A 16,774-nucleotide genomic window follows, 5' to 3' on the forward strand; every position below is an offset into this window, starting at 1 on the left:
GGACTCAGCAGGGAAGGAGCGATATTTGGATTTTGCAGCACAGATTCTGGTGGAATGAATGGTGGGTGCTATGTCGCATTAGCAAGACCCCCGAAGCACCAATACAGTGGAACCCCCCCACAAGTCACCCCATTTTGCAAACTACACCCCTCAGGGAATTCATCTAGGGGTATAGCGTACATTTAAAACCCCCAGGGGTTTCACCAATTTTGATACAACTGGGCTGTGCAAATGAAAAATTACATTTTTTACACAAAAATGCAGATCTGGCTCAAAATTTTTCATTTTCACAAGGAATGAAGGAGACAAAGCACCCCAAAATCTGTGCCCCAATTTCTCCCGAGTACGGCAATGCCTCACATGTGACCAAAAAATACCAGTTGGGTGCATGGCAGGACTCAGAAGGGAAGGAGTGATTTTTGGATTTTGCAGCACAGATTCTGGTTGAATGACCCCTGAAGCACCTATACAGTGGAACCCCCCCACAAGTGACCCCATTTTGCAAACTACACCCTTCAGGGAATTCATCAGGGGGTATAGTGTACATTTCAAACCCCCAGGGGTTTAACCAATTTTGATACAACTGAGCTGTGAAAATGAAAAATTATTTTTTTTCATTTTCACAGCCCAGTTGTATCAAAATTGGTGAAACCCCTGGGGGTTTGAAATGTACACTATACCCCTAGATGAATTCCCTGAGGGGTGTAGTTTGCAAAATGGGGTCACTTGTGGGGGGGTTCCTAACTTTTAGCATCTTATGGTGCCTAGAAACCTACATGGTGCCTAAAAAATAATCTCATAAAAAGGAGGCTCCAAAATCAAGTAGGTGCTCCTTCTATTATGAAGCCTGTGGTTTGGTCACCGTGCACACTAGGGCCACATATAGGATATTTATGAAAACAAAAGAATTGGGGGAATCAATTTTTAGTCACATTTCTCTAGTAAAATCTACTGTATTCGTTAGAAAAATGTATTAAAATTGAAACTCTGCAAAAAAAAAGAAATTTTGAAATTTCACCTACACTTTGTTTTAATTCCTGTGAAACAGCTAAAGGGTTAACAAACTTCCAAAATGCTGTTTTGAATACTGTGAGGGGTGCAGTTTTTGAAATGGCATCATTTATGGGGGTGTCTCACATACAAGTCCCTCAAAGTCACATCAGAACTGAACTGGTCCCTAAAAAAATCAGTGTTTGAAATTTTCTTGAAAATTTGAGAATTTGCTATTCATATTGTAAGCCTCCTAGTGTCCCAAAAAATTAAAAGGAAGTTGAAATAATGATGTCAACATAAAGTAGACATATGGTCTATGTTAGTTATTCACTATTTTGAGTGGTAAGATTATTTGTCTCACAAGCAGAAAATTTAACATTTTGCAAATCGCAAAATTTTCCATTTTTTTCCGACATTTTGGTATTTTTCACAAAAAAACACAGACTGTATCGACGAAAATTTACCACTAACTTGAAGTACAATGTGTCACGAGAAAACAATCTCAAAATCACTGGGATAAGTAAAAGCAAAAAAAAGTTATCCCCACTTAAGTGAGACATGTCAGATTTGAAAAAAAGGGCTCTGTCAGGAACGCAAAAACTGGCTCTGTCAGGAAGGGGTTAATGAATCATTAATTATTTATTACTTTATGAATTGTAACAAGCAATATATTAAACTTGCTAATAAAAGTGTAGTTGGAGCAATTTAGGAAGTGACTCAGGGTCAGGATAGAAACTAAATTTATGTATGCAAATCTCAACATACATATAACATTAAACAAATTCCAACTTCTCTGTAAAAAAAAAAAAAAGCCTAATTACTGCACTAAACCTTACATACAGTGACCTCTCAGTGATCACCACACGTGCACAATTTGAACTGAGCTACACTCCCATGAGAAGCCTCTTCAAACGGACTACTGTATAATGAATGCACCACGTGTGCATTGACAAACATTGTATATGTGGTATGCCTACATCTACACTCCTCAAATCAGCAAGCTGTAGTCAGTGTTTAATAGAAAAAAAATTGAGAGCTTTTTTTTTTTATATGATAAATTCATTCATAGCAGAAACCATAAAATATGCATATAATAAAACATATAGACAATTTAAAAAGAAGAATTTCTGATTTTAAATATTTATGTAAATAGTCTCCATCAGCAGTAAACTCCAATTCCTTGTTCTGGTTCACCAGATATTAATAAGTTTTTTGCCCCACAAGCATCCAGATACTGATAATAGGGGCTTATATATGTTTAATTGGGGAGAAAAGAAACCTAAAGGTGCCCATACACGTTACAATTATTGTATTCAATATTGGATACAATATCGCTACTCATCGCATCTCTGTTTTGCGATAAAATGAGATGAGATCTAGTACAAAAAGTATGTGCTGCACATACTTTTTGTACTAGATCTCATCTCATCTTATTGCAAAACCGAGATGCGATATTGTATGCAATATTGGATACAATAATTGTAACATGTATGGGCACCTTTAACCCTCCTGTGTTTAGTAGAGGCTTTTATTGTATTGTTACAGATTCTGGAAGTGGCACAATTGACCAGAACTCTTAAGCCATGTACACACGGGGCGATTGTTCAAAGTGATTTTGACTACATCGTTCCCTGAACTTCCCTGAATCGCCCCGTGTGTACACAGTGGGTGATAGCTATGCGCGCTCCTGCAGCGACTCTATCGCCCTGCCGAATAGACACTGCGTGCAAGAATATTTAGACTAGATCTGCAGTGTCTACTCGGCTGTACACGTGTTCTGGTGCTGGGGATGGCTGCTTGCTTATTTCCGCAGGGACATCGTGATTTTGACTAAGCAAAATGGCTTAATCAAAATCGCACCCAGCCTCCAGCCTGTGTGTACACCCCTTTACAGCTTCTATTTGCTTCCTACCTTACCAAGTACTTGTACAGAGGTGTCCTTATACAGCTAGCCTCAATACGCCATGCAGGGCGTGATGCCTGGTGGGAGTGAGCTACCAGGTTCCCTGCAACTTTGGTAACTTTGTGCTTCTTTTGTGCAGTTTAGCTAGAAAGCCCAAGAAGACTGTGCTGATTTAAGTTGACCTATGACAGTTGTAGCGTATGTATGATTGAGTTTGCATACTGAGCAAAACCAGACTTTTATTGGATAAAATATGCTAGATTGTAGCACTTTTTATACAAATTCAGAGACTGTCACTCACAATATCCAAATGTTATATATAAAATTGATCAGCAGTCTTAGTGTGCATTTTAGCTGCACAGACTTGTGCATCCTAGTTGGACTGCATTGGGAACCAGATACATTTTCAGCCAAAAAATGGTGCTAGAATATTCTCACACGTCCGAGCGTGCCAAGCAGGGCTGTTTGGCATGGCTGCAGGAAAGCTGTATCGGATCACATCCGTATTTGGCCTCCTATCTAAGCACCCCGGAGTGCTTAGATATCTGAAATCCTGCAACATAAAAAGAACAAGGGACAAGAATTACTAAATGGTTTTGCTATTATTTCGAACTTCTAAGTTCTAAATATATAATATTTCTTGTTAAATACTGGCTCATTTTGCAGGTAGCCCACAAATACTGAGGACCTTTATTTTTACACTATTTAGATTTGAGTGTGGTCCAAATCTCTCAAATGTAAGTCTCACTGCACAGTTTGGATTGACCCCAACTGCAGTGCTACTGGGCTTATCCTGGTACACCGCTACTTGCTCAGTTTTGCTTTACTTACAGCTCAGAATAAACTCTTGTACGTTTTTAGCATTTGGGAGGAAATCTGAGCACCAAAAGGGATCCCTCGCAAACAGGCATAATTGCTATTACATTACAAATGATAGAACATATGGGAAGACATATGTGTGGAGAAGTGTGACGGTGAAGAAGTTGCCCATGGCAACCAATAAGCTTTGTAACCTTTATCAAGTACATTCTGTAAAATTATAGGTGGCAGCAACTTCTCCACTAGCTAAAAGTCCATACACACTGTACGAGGTTTGCCCAAATAAAAAGGAGACTTGCTATAGCGGCGTTGTATCTAATTGCAGTGGGTAATGTTTGCCGATAAATGGCGTGGTGTTTTTCACAGTTGCACATGTGTAGTGAACAGTTTCACCTCAGTTTCTGATTGTTTCCAAAGTGTATCCATTTGCTTTCCACAGATTAATGTGAAAAACAATCAGCATGCCAAGTATGTGGAAAATCACATTTCCATGAATGACATGAGAGCCTTTGTTTTTGAAAGCCAGGAGGATATGGAATTGTTTTTGAAAGAGGTAAGTGTATGCGCATTTATTATAGCTAGCGATTTGATACCATTACAAGTACAGTATATACTGTAAAGGGCATTGTATGCTTTATCATATGAATTGTGTCCCTGCTATCATAAACACTTAAGGTGACCATACATGATACAATTGCCGGATGCAATGAGATGCACGCTTCTGCACACATTCCATCACACAGCTCAAAAACTATGTGCTGCACATACTTTGTGTGCTAGATTTCATCTCATTGCATTGCAAAACGAATGCGATGCGATCTAGTCTAAATTGCATACAATAATTGTACCTTGTATGGGCACCTTAAGGATGGGAAGTGCTGCAGCTGCTTAGTTAGAGAGAGAATGCGTGTCTTCCTTAAATTTAAAAGAACTACAGTTAGAAATGGTTTTGCCCAATAAATGTTGTACTGGATATCAGTATACCTGATACATAAAATATGCTTTTTGCCTGTATTTGACTATAAGCAGACTTCAAATTCTTATGACCATCATCTATATACCTGTATATGTCTGGTGTCCGTGAGTATCCGAATCACTGCCATCTGCTGGCAGAGCGTGAAACTACATCTTTCTCTGACATGCAGCAGGGACCACTGGAATCACTTCGGGTATTAGAGCTGGGAATGCTGGGAGCTAGGCACTTCTTAATATTAATTAGGGGATACTGGCTCCTCCCCTCTAAGACCCACAATCCCCCAGTGAGAAAATTGTGCCAGGGAGTTAGATCACAGTTTTTCTGCTCCTGCACATTTTCAAGTTTTTTATTTTCTCTATTTTTTACAAGAGTTCTTTTCTCTTGGTAGCTAACTGTGAATCCCTTCCCCACCTATTGAAAGGTGTGGGTCCGGGTATTCAGCGCCCCTGGATATCCAGGTCGTCAGTCAGGACCTCGCTAAAGGTACCTGCCTGCACGTGTTCCGTGTTCCTGCCGCCCCTCCAGCAAAGGGGACGCCAGTCACGAAGTGGGGAGGCCTCCGGTGGTGAGTACTGCGCTGAGCGCACTTTCCACACGCCGTCCCCTGCTCCCCGTCTGCCGCGCTGTGCGCTGTTCCCTGCAGCGTTGTGAGGCGCCGCCATCTTGCTGATGGCGCGTCCTCGTGTTACAGGTCCCACGCGGCAGAACTGAGTTGCCGGAGGCAGTACACGGAGGAGCGCTAGCAAGCGGGTGGCTCTGGGCGCTGTCAGGTCTGCACAGGCTGGCTAGGTATGAGGGAGAGGGGACACGCTGTTCAACGGAGGCGGGCATGGCGCGGCCATTATGCAGATACACAGTAAGGCTGACTCTTTCCTGTTCACAGGTGACTGCAGCTTGGAAGGCTCTGTAAAGGTTATGTGCTGACATATACAGTGCTTGCGCTGTATAGGTCTTTGTGTTAACAGAGCTCATTCTCCTCCAGGTCTCACAGAACCCTGAGGTTTTTGGCTTGTGAGAGGTGTATCTGTACTCTGTGTGTGTGTGTGTGTGTGTGTGTGTGAAACTGTGGTCCTGTATCGCACGCAGTTATTGGACCGGGCGAGCAGGGATCATGACGGGCAAGTCCAAGGCCTCTCAGAAGGTTTTTGCTTGTACTGTTTGTACAGCAAAGTTTTCTCAATACACAGCTGAGGGAAACGCCACTGTTTGTCAGTCATGTTCAGGTGCTGAATCTGCATCACTGGCGGGGGCTCAGGCGCCCCAGTGGGCCTCAACCTTGGTAGGTACTATGTCCAAGCTCACATCTGAATTGGCGCTGGCTCGCAGAGCTGAGCCTTCTTGGGCTACAGCCCTAGCAAGGTCTGTGGAGGGGTTAGCTAGCTCCATGAGCAGACCAGAGAGGCCCTCCACATCCAGCAATAAGCGGCCTTATCAGGCTATTATTGTTGAGGATAATTTAGAGGAGGAGCAGGATCCATTTCATGAAATGGAGGATGGTGAATGAGAAGAGGTTCAGGATGCCATTCCTGAGGAAGAGCCGACGCCATTAGGTATAGAGGCTCTTATTATGGCGGTAAAGGAAGTGCTTCGTTTACCGGAGGATCCTAGGCCAGAGCCGCAAGAGTTTGATCTGTTTGACGGGGTTCAGAAGACGTCAGTGGTCTTTCCCTGTCCAAATCAGGATCAGCTTTTGGCGGCATGGAAGAACCCAGACAAGAGGTTCCAGATTCCTAGGCGTTTTCCTTCTCTGTATCCCTTTGAGCCGGCCGCCCTAAGCAAATGGGAAACTCCACCGCCTGTGGACACCTCAGTTTCCCGGCTATCCAAGAAGACCACTCTGCCAGTCCCTGGAGCTTCGGCCTTGAAGGACCCTTCAGACAGGAAGATGGAGGCGACTCTCAAGGCCATTTATGTAGCAGCAGGGACTCAACTCCGACCGGCAATAGTTTCGGCCTGGGTAAATAGGGCTAATGTCAAGTGGGCGGAGTTAATCATCGAGGGGTTGGAGGCCGGCATGCCTATGGATGAGTTACGCCGCCTAGCCGAACACATTAAGGAGTCTGCTATGTTCCTAGGGGAAGCTGCTAAGGATGTATCCTTAATTTCTTCTAGAATCTCAGCAAGCGCCATTTCGGCGCGGAGAGCCCTCTGGCTACGCTCCTGGCAGGCGGACGCGGAATCTAAAAGTGCTGTCGAGGGTCTTCCCTTTTCTGGGGACATCCTCTTCGGGCCTGAATTAGATAAATGGATCTCACAGGCGACGGGGGGGAAGTCGGCTTTCCTGCCGTCTGCAGCTCCTCCTCCTCCTAGGCGACAGTTCGCAGGTCCGTCTTTTCAGTCCTTTCGGGGCAGAGGAAGAGGCTTCCAGTCATCCAGAGGTTCCCGGGCCAGGGCCCGTCCTCAGGCCGCCCCAAGAGTCCAGCACCCTAAGCCCCAGCAGAAGCCGGTGGCATGACGGTTTACCAGCTTCTGTCAACAGCTTACCGGTAGGTGCACGTCTGTTGGCCTTCAGAACCCAATGGTTCTCCCTGTCGGAGGATCCTTGGGTTCGCAGGGTCGTTTCAGAGGGGTACCGAATTCAGTTCGATTCCACTCCTCCGGTACGATTCTTCACAACGGCTCTGCCAACATCTCAGGAAAAGAGAACGAGCCTGCTAGAGGCCATTCGGATCTTGCTGGAGGCTCAGGTCATCATGCCGGTTCCAGCAGCTCAGAGGAACACAGGGTACTACTCAACCCTCTTTGTAGTCCCCAAGCCGGATGGGTCTGTCAGGCCCATTCTCAACTTGAAGCCTTTGAATCTGTTAGTCTCTTATCAACCATTCAAGATGGAATCAGTACACTCAGTGATTGCTTCGTTGGAACCAGGGGAGTACATGATATCAAGGATGCTTACCTACACATCCCGATTTGGATTGCTCACCAGGCCTTTCTCCGTTTTGCCATTGGTCGGGATCATTTTCAGTTCAGGGCTCTGCCCTTCGGATTATCGTCAGCGCCCAGAGTATTCACCAAGACTCTGTCAGTGGCCATCGCATACCTCAGAGGTCAGGGGGTGACCATAATCCCCTATCTGGACGATCTCCTGATCAAGGCTCCAACGAAGGAGTTACTGGAGAGTCAGGCGAGGTTAACTACTCAGACGCTCACCAGCCTGGGGTGGATAATGAATTTCAGGAAATCCTCTCTAGTCCCATCCAGGAGGATCTTGTTTCTAGGTCTTTGGCTAGACACGGAGTCTCTGAGAATCTTCCTACCGGAGGACAAGATCCAGGCTATCTTGCTCCTGGTTCAGAGGGTCTTACTTCCACAGAAGATCAGCCTTCACCTGTGCACGCAGCTTTTAGGGAAGATGGTGGCAGCCTTCCCAGCTCTGACGTGGGGACGTTTCCACTCAAGACCGTTTCAGTGGGATCTTCTCAGGAAGGGTGCGGGCTCGCATCTGAATCTTCACAGAAGGATCCGCTTGTCGGCCGAGGCGAGACACTCCCTACTGTGGTGGCGACACAGGAGGAACTTGGTAGAGGGCCGTCTGTTTGCAGTCCAGGACTGGATTGTGTTGACGACGGACGCAAGCCTCCGCGGCTGGGGTGCCGTAGTACTTCACCTCCGTCTCCAGGGCAGGTGGGACCTTCACGAAAGTCACTTGTCCATCAATGTGTTAGAGATCAGAGCCATATACAATGCTCTGCTGGAGGCCCAGGAATTCCTTCAGGGGCAGCACGTAAAGATAAGATCGGACAATGCCACGGCAGTTGCATACGTGAACAGGCAGGGCGGCACGAGAAGCGGCATGGCCATGAAGGAAGTAAGGAAGATCCTTCAGTGGGCGGAACGGTCAGGAGTAATTCTGCTGGCGGTATTCCTCCCAGGTCGGGAAAATCTAGAGGCCGATTTCCTCAGCAGGGAGGACCTACATCCAGGCGAATGGTCTCTCAACCCCGAGGTGTTTCGGGAACTCACCGACAGGTGGGGAGTTCCCGAGGTGGACCTGATGGCGTCTCAGAGGAACCATCAACTACCAGCATACGTGGCACGTACAAGAGACCCTCAGGCCATAGCGGCAGACGCTCTGTCAACTCCGTGGGAGTTCAGCTTTGTCTATCTGTTCCCTCCACTTCCACTTCTGGGCCAGGTGCTGAAGAGACTCAAGAGGGAACCAGTGCAGGCTATTCTGATAGCGCCCTGGTGGCCTCGCAGAACGTGGTTTTCAGACATCCAGAAGTTACTGGCAGACGAGCCAGTTCGGTTGCCCCTCAGACCGGACCTTCTTCTGCAAGGACCCTTCTTTCATCAGAACCTGCCACAGCTGCATTTGACGGCGTGGCTGTTGAGACCGAGGTCTTGCGGGAGAAGGGAATTCCAAGAGCAGTAATTCCTACCATGTTAAGGGCCCGAAAGCCCGCCTCAGCAGCGCATTATCACAGAATATGGCGCTCATATGCGTGCTGGTGCGAGTCTAAGGGCTGGCCATTCCGAGTCTTCAGTTTGTCCCGCCTTATGTTGTTCTTACAGAGAGGGTTGGACGGCGGTCTGAGACTGGGTTCTCTTAAGGTCCAGGTCTCGGCCTTGTCCGTCCTCTTTCAGAAGAGATTGGCTCTCATGCCTGAGGTGCAAACCGTTTTTCAGGGGGTTCTGCGGGTCCAGCCTCCCTTCGTACCTCCCACAGCTCCTTGGGATCTGGATTTGGTACTAGCTTTCTTGAGGTCTGAAACCTTTGAGCCACTGGACAGGGTGGAACTCAAGTTCTTGTGCTGGAAGACAGTGCTTTTGCTAGCCCTTGCCTCAGCTCGCCGTGTATCGGAGCTTAGTGCTCGGTCCTGTAGGCCTCCGTATTTAATTTTCCACGAGGATAGAGCAGAACTACGCACCCAGGCCGGGTTTCTTCCGAAGGTGGTATCCTCATACCACATTAACCAGCCTATCGTGGTGCCGGCGTTTCAGGGAGATTCTCCGGAACAGTCCTCATTGGACGTGGTCAGGGCTCTTCGGATTTATGTGAATAGAACCAGGTCTATACGTAAATCGGATTCTTTATTTGTGCTCTATGACGCTTTCCGCAGGGGTTGGCCTGCGTCTAAACAGACAATTGCACGATGGATCAAGTGGACGATCCGTAGTGCTTATCTTCATGCGGGACAGGTGCCTCCTGTCTCCTTAACGGCGCACTCTACTAGATAGGTGAGTACATCGTGGGCCGCTGAGAGAGGGGCTTCAATCTCTCAGCTGTGCAGAGCGGCCACTTGGTCGTCTAAAAACACTTTTGTGAAATTTTACCAGTTCGATACCTTTGCCTCTTCGGCCTCGACCTTTGGTCGTCTGGTATTGCAGAATCCTCAGCACTCTCCCACCCGGGGCTTGGTCTTTGGAACCTCCCCGAAGTGATTCCAGTGGTCCCTGCTGCATGTCAAAGAAAAGAGGATTTTGGTACTTACCGGTAAATCCATTTCTCTGAGATCAGCAGGGACCACTGGACACCCGCCCGGCTGCTGGATTCTGTCTGTTGTGGTTGCTGTTGCGGCCCGGTCCGGTGTCTGCGTGTTGTATGTATGGTTATGTTTTTTTCTGTAACCCTTTCCTCTGGTGGGCCAATTTCCTCACTGGGGGATTGTGGGTCTTAGAGGGGAGGAGCCAGTATCCCCTAATTAATATTAAGAAGTGCCTAGCTCCCAGCATTCCCAGCTCTAATACCCGAAGTGATTCCAGTGGTCCCTGCTGATCTCAGAGAAATGGATTTACAGGTAAGTACCAAAATCCTCTTTTCTCACACATGCACAAACACAGAAGGTAGCAGACTAGCTTTCAACACCTTTTATATATCTGTTCTCTGAACTTCTCATTCCATAACTGTTTGTTAAAATGGACTAGATCTAGTTTTTCAGTAGATTTTGAAATGTGGTGGAGATTCTCATCCATTCAGCTACAGTATAAGGACATTAGGGGCATTTGGCAATAAGGCCTTACTTGCTTATCTTATCAAAGATGCCTTTTTGCAGTCAGTATTCTGCAGAGGCCAGTCAAGTGTTTCACACCAAACTCCAAACCATTGTTTGATGCCCAAGGGCACTGTCATGTAAAGTAAACAATTCTATAGAATGTCATTGTATGCTGTAGCATTAAGACAGGGCTTGACAAATATTTGTTTTTTTTTTTAAATCTAAAGGAGCCCATACACGGTCCATTGTGTACGGCTCCGTTCTGTACTATGCGATGCGCGCTCCCGCGCATCACATAGTATGGTACAAAAAGTATGTGCTGCACATACTTTTTGTACTAGCTACACATCGGATCGGATCGCAGTGCATGCACACTGCATGCACTAGGGATGCGATCCGATGTGTACTAAGTCCCAAACGGATCCGTTAAACGGACCGTGTATGGGCTGCTTAAGAGCCTGGATGAAAGAGTAGGAGCCAGACAAACTAAAACTAGGGACAGTACAAGGTAAAGACGCATGCACCAAAAATTTACACCGTAATACCTATTACATGTCACACACCTATTACATCTTATACCACATGCCATAATGGCATTACACATTATGCCACATGCCTTAATACCTATAACATATGATGCCACATGCCGTAATATCCATAACACATTATACCAAATACTGGAATACCCATTACACATTATACCAAACACCAGGGGCAGATCCAGAAAAAATGACAGTGAGGTCACCAATCCCCAGCTCTCATAAGCGACCTCCTAACTGCCTGGCTCCCCCCCCCCCCCACACACACACACACTCAGCAAGAAGCAGTCTCCGAACTGCCCTTCCCCTTCACCAGCCCCCTAACTGTACCCCCTTTCACCCAGCAGGGTCCTCCTAGCTGTACCCCCTCACCAAGCAGCAGCCTCTTTACTGTCCACCTTCACCCAGAAGCAGCCTCCTAAAGGTGCCCATACACGGTGCGATTGCACCGTGCAATGCGCGCTCCCACGGGCATCTCATCGCACAGTACAAAAAGTATGTGCTGCACATACTTTTAGTACTGCCTTCGGATAGCATCGCACGCAAATCGCATGCAATTTGATTGCATGCAATGTGATTTAGTACAAAACGCATTGGAAAAATCTCACCGTGTATGGGTATATTTACTGTACCTCCCTTACACATCTGCAGCCTCCTATCTGTCCGGCTGGACTGGTGAACTGCTGGCCCGGAAGTCCCAGTGGCAGTGCCAGCATGTTGTCCCTTTGTATTGCCAGGAGCACGTTGTCACCCGGCCTCACCTGAGCAGCGGGTGCGCGGCCCCCAGACGGGACACAGGCAAGTGAGCAGTGCCTGCCCTGCCACAAATTCAAAGGAGGGGGAGAGAGGGGACAGGCTGCACTCCATATCAGTGCAGGACCGCAGTGCAGCTATTTCAAAACACGAGGCAGACCGCGAGCCGGCTCGCGTTTTGAAATAGCCAGGCTGCAGACATGCTCATATACAGCCGGAGCCGGGTGAGTTGTACACCGTGCTGCCCAGCATTCACATACCTCCCAACATGACACTCTCCAGGAGGGAGATAATGCTTTATTCCTGGACTTCCCTCTTAATGTATGATTACCATCACCTGTTACACACAGGTTGATTGATAAGAAAGCTGGTTCAACATAGGTGATGGCAATTATAAATTAAGGGAGAAGTGCAGAAACAGAGCATTGTGTCCCTCCTGGAGAGGGTCATGTTGGGAGGTATGCATTCATATAAGACCACCACTCTGTCTGTCGCACGATCTGCTTCCTAGCAAATCTGGTCGCCAGGAAAGAGAATCTGGTCAGCAGCAATCTAGAACCCAGAAAGGTTTTCTTTCTTACTTTTGTTGTACCAGTAAACCCCTTAGATGTGAATCAGAGCAACCTTATACGATATGATTTTTACTTTTTTTGTTTTTAACTTTTGCATTTCAATTTCATTTTTATCCCATATATTTAGGTCAGAGACAATAAAAGATTAAAGGTAAATGCTGTTTGCTCACCTCCAGAGTCCGTTGCAGACCGGATGCCATCCAGGCCAATCTCTGATTTACAGTAAGCATCAAGTTGCATTTTATTATTCGTAGGGTACTCTACAAGGGACATATATATATTAGCCTTTCACACTCATTTAAAACAAGTTATTTGCTAAACCTTTAAACGCAAATGTGTACAAAAGTTATGTTAAAGCTCATGCCTTTATTGTGAAAATAAAGTCTATCTCAGACATAATTAAATAAGAGCAAATATCCAAAGACTGAAAAAAATGCAGATACACTCTTGGAAAAAATAAGATGTAGAATAAATACAATTCGAATTGCTCGTCAGAAGCTTTAGTGGAGCACCATAGAGTGTGCTGATTGACCCTCCTGATGTCACACCACCAGCTCAAATGACTGCACCTCACTCACAGATTCCTGCTATTGTCACTGTCCATTACTGTACTCTCATCAGCATTGAAACAGAACAAATCAGGGTTTTATGTACCCTGGCTAACCGCAGATACAGGGGGTATTCAATCTGGGATTCGGACTGTCGGAACGTCCTGACGTTCGGAATCCTGGTTGTTTACGCTGGCTTCTGACATGATCTCAATAGTCAGTGTTCCGAGTGTCAGAAAGTCTATGAATTGGCAAAAACTGCGCCATTTTGTCAGAAAACGGTCTTAGATTCGACAATCCACTGCAATTTCCCACAATACAGACTCGTCTCTATTGGTAGGCGAGTCTGTAGCAGGAGAGTCCCAGCCGGGATTAAATTCTGAACTGCCGATATTTCAACTATCTGAAAAATCGTCAGAGATTGTATACCCCCACAGTATAGCTCACATATTCATTTGTAATCGGTGCAGGCAGGGAAAGCAGAGGCACATTTCGATAGCACATACTGACCGAAATATTTTCCCCACTTTAACTTCTTACATATGCTGTATGCACTGCAGTCCACAGATTTGCTGGTTATAATCTGTGTTTTTGTTGCTTGGTTATATATATGTGATAACACATTTTTGATGGCGTAATGTCATTTGTGGTATAATTTTTTTGTTAGTTTTCTCCAATTTATGCATTATGATTCTCTTAAAATTATCTATACAATAGTTTGCTGTATTGAATATTACCAATATATGTGCAGATCAAGTAGGGTAAAGACAATATTACTCCTAAAGAGAGATTTAGATCAGTGCACTAGCTTTCCAGAGACATTGGGCCTTATTCTGATCGGTGCGGCCAGATCCGAATATGCGGCCAGGACCGTGCGTGCGAAACCCCGCCTTCCATACGGATCGCCAACTCCGTCCGTACGCGGTAAGAAGCTGGCCGAACGGACCGCACGTGTATTTTTCACGGAATACGCCTCCTCCATCTCAGGGAACCTCCCCTATCATTCGATGGTCGCAGACCATCGATTGCAGGACCGAGTGGTCCGCCAGCTCCCGCAACCTCAGACCACACGGACATTTTTCCGTGCAAAAGCAGGGATCTGGGCGGGCAGCTGACATCCGGCGATGTCATATGTCCGCCCCCTACACGTGCGTCACGGTCGCATTACCATACGTACGCCCAGCGTTTGCATGGGAACGCCCATGAAACGCGGGGCGTATGCATATGGTAATGAGCCCAAATAGCCCTTCACGCCCCTCTCCACCCCCTGTTCGGAGTGTTCACATTTCATGCGGGATTTGGCCGTACACCCCGCTCGCACATGCGCAGAGACGCCTCTGCACATGCGCAGACACAAAACATCGGCGGCACGAACGCACGCGGATATTACCGCACCAACCAGAATAAGGGCCATTGTTATTAACACAATTTTTTTTGTTCTTTCTTTGCATGTTTTATTTGGTACCATTTATATTCTGTATTATAAGAGACCTATACAGGCCATTAGTTATACTTCTGTTTTTTTTTTTTTTTTTTAGATTTGAGCCTAACGTTAATGGTTTAATAATCTTGCTGCTTATGTATATTATCCTTTGCGGGAACCTTACACATGCGCTTTCTCACTACTGTTTTGAATTTTTTTTTTTTACACAAATTATTGGGATCGCTATCATTTATGCATTGCATGATTTGACCAGTCTATATTCTACTTTAGGCTTGTATAGTTTCATCCATGGTGTGTATTTATTTAAAATGATGTATGTTTTCATATAATTCAGTGAATATGATTAATTGTTTTAAAACCAGTTGTATTATTTACCATATTACTACATTGGGGTTTTTCCAGTTATCTTGTTTATTTTACTAACTATTGCCTTCTCTGTGACCTTTTTTTTTTTTTACACAAATTATTGGGATCGCTATCATTTATGCATTGCATGATTTGACCAGTCTATATTCTACTTTAGGCTTGTATAGTTTCATCCATGGTGTGTATTTATTTAAAATGATGTATGTTTTCATATAATTCAGTGAATATGATTAATTGTTTTAAAACCAGTTGTATTATTTACCATATTACTACATTGGGGTTTTTCCAGTTATCTTGTTTATTTTACTAACTATTGCCTTCTCTGTGACCTTTTATTCATAGACAGTATGGCTTTTTCTCCTACTTAAGAGAATTATTTGATGCTCCAAAGCCAGTGATGAATTATTTGGTCTCCCAATATCATGTTCATGAAGTGCCTGTGGGGACAGAGAAGACTAGACACATGATAGAGAAAGTAAGTGATGGGAAACAATGTAACCGTTTAGCTCAGGGCTCGACAAAACCCGGGGGCCAGGTCGCCATGGCGACCAGATTCTGCTTACTGGCGACCAGATTTGCCAGGAAGCAGAACCCCCGGGAAGAGTGGTGGCTTCATAGCAGCGGGCAGCGCAGTTCACAACTCTCCCGGCTGCCGGGAGATGGACAGGGAGAGGCAGGGAGCTGGCAGCAGCGTCTCTGTAAGCAGCGGGTCCCCGTGGCTGGTTATACTATCAACACTTACAGCAGCCTTGGGTGCCCGTTTCACACACGTAAAAAGATGGCGCCACAGTGGGTTATGTTCAATATAACAGCCAGCACGGCGGCAGAGCGGTGCAGAACTCTCCCGGCTGCCGCTGTATCAGACAGGTCAGCAGCGCGCCTATTTTAAAGCTCAAGCACGGCTCCCGATTAGCTCGTGTAATAGGCGCGCTGCTGACCTGCTCTGATGCAGCAACAGCCGGGAGAGTTCTGCACCGCTCTGCCGGGCTGCCACCGTGCTGGCTGTTATATTGAACATAACCCACTGCGGCACCATCTTTTTACATATCTCAAACGGGCACCCAAAGCTGCTGTAAGTGTTGATAGGATAGCAAGCCACGGGGACCCGCTGCTGCCAGCTCCCTGCCTCTCCCTGTCCATCTCCCGTGTTTTACCGGGCTGCCACTATGCTGGCTGTTGTATTGAACATTATAACCCACCATGGGGACCCGCTGCTTGCGCAAAGGGAGGCACCAGAGAACAGAGGCACCAGATAACAGAGCCCCCCCCCCCCCCCATATTTTTTTCTCAGTCTGCCCCTGCCTGGCATCAAGCCACAAACCTATAGCATTGACCATGTAGGTGAGCAGCATTGTGACATAATATGCCATGGGCATTATGGCATGTGGTAATGGGTGTTTGGTTTACCGTGGTGTTTGGTTTACCGTGTAATGGGCATTACGGTGTGTGGGGTATATGTAATGGGCATTATTGTGTGTGGTATAGTACGCAAAAGGTTTTTCAGTGTGTGGCATAATGTGTAATGGGCATTGCGGCATGTGGGTATGTGTAATGGGTATGTGACATGTGTAATAGGCATAATGGTGTCACTTTTTGGCGCACACTGTCACTATTTTTTTTCTGGCTCCTACATTTTCATCCTGGCTCCTAGATTTTTTAAAAATTTGTCAAGCCCTGGTTTAGCTTACTTATGACACAAGCTGGACATACATAAAAAAAAAACAACCTAACCTTGTTTTAGTTCTCTTAGTGCTCCTTTTACTTTTTACTGTAACTCATTTCTGGAGTTGCTGCTTACATTGGCCCTAATTCAGTGTTGTACCCTATGTTGATGTTTTTTTTGTGGAGTGATTGACAGGAGTTTTTTTGGGATGTAATGGAGAGTGGCAGTGAAAACTCATGTGTCATGGCAGAAAAAAGCAAAA

General features: G+C 45.9%; 1 protein-coding gene across 1 annotated transcript in view; it reads left to right on the forward strand.

The window, feature by feature from the left end:
* Positions 1–16,774, forward strand: part of SMC5 (structural maintenance of chromosomes 5) — an 87,614-nt gene that overhangs the window by 29,734 nt on the left and 41,106 nt on the right. Inside the window, exons 11-13 of the mRNA XM_083186078.1 lie at positions 4,155–4,268; positions 12,619–12,713; positions 15,192–15,324. Of these exons, the coding sequence (XP_083042204.1) occupies positions 4,155–4,268; positions 12,619–12,713; positions 15,192–15,324 (342 nt within the window). The remainder of the gene's footprint in view (positions 1–4,154; positions 4,269–12,618; positions 12,714–15,191; positions 15,325–16,774) is intronic.

The sequence above is a fragment of the Crinia signifera genome, chromosome 1 (genome assembly GCF_055691185.1).
Source record: "Crinia signifera chromosome 1, ASM5569118v1, whole genome shotgun sequence".
NCBI lineage: Eukaryota > Metazoa > Chordata > Amphibia > Anura > Myobatrachidae > Crinia > Crinia signifera.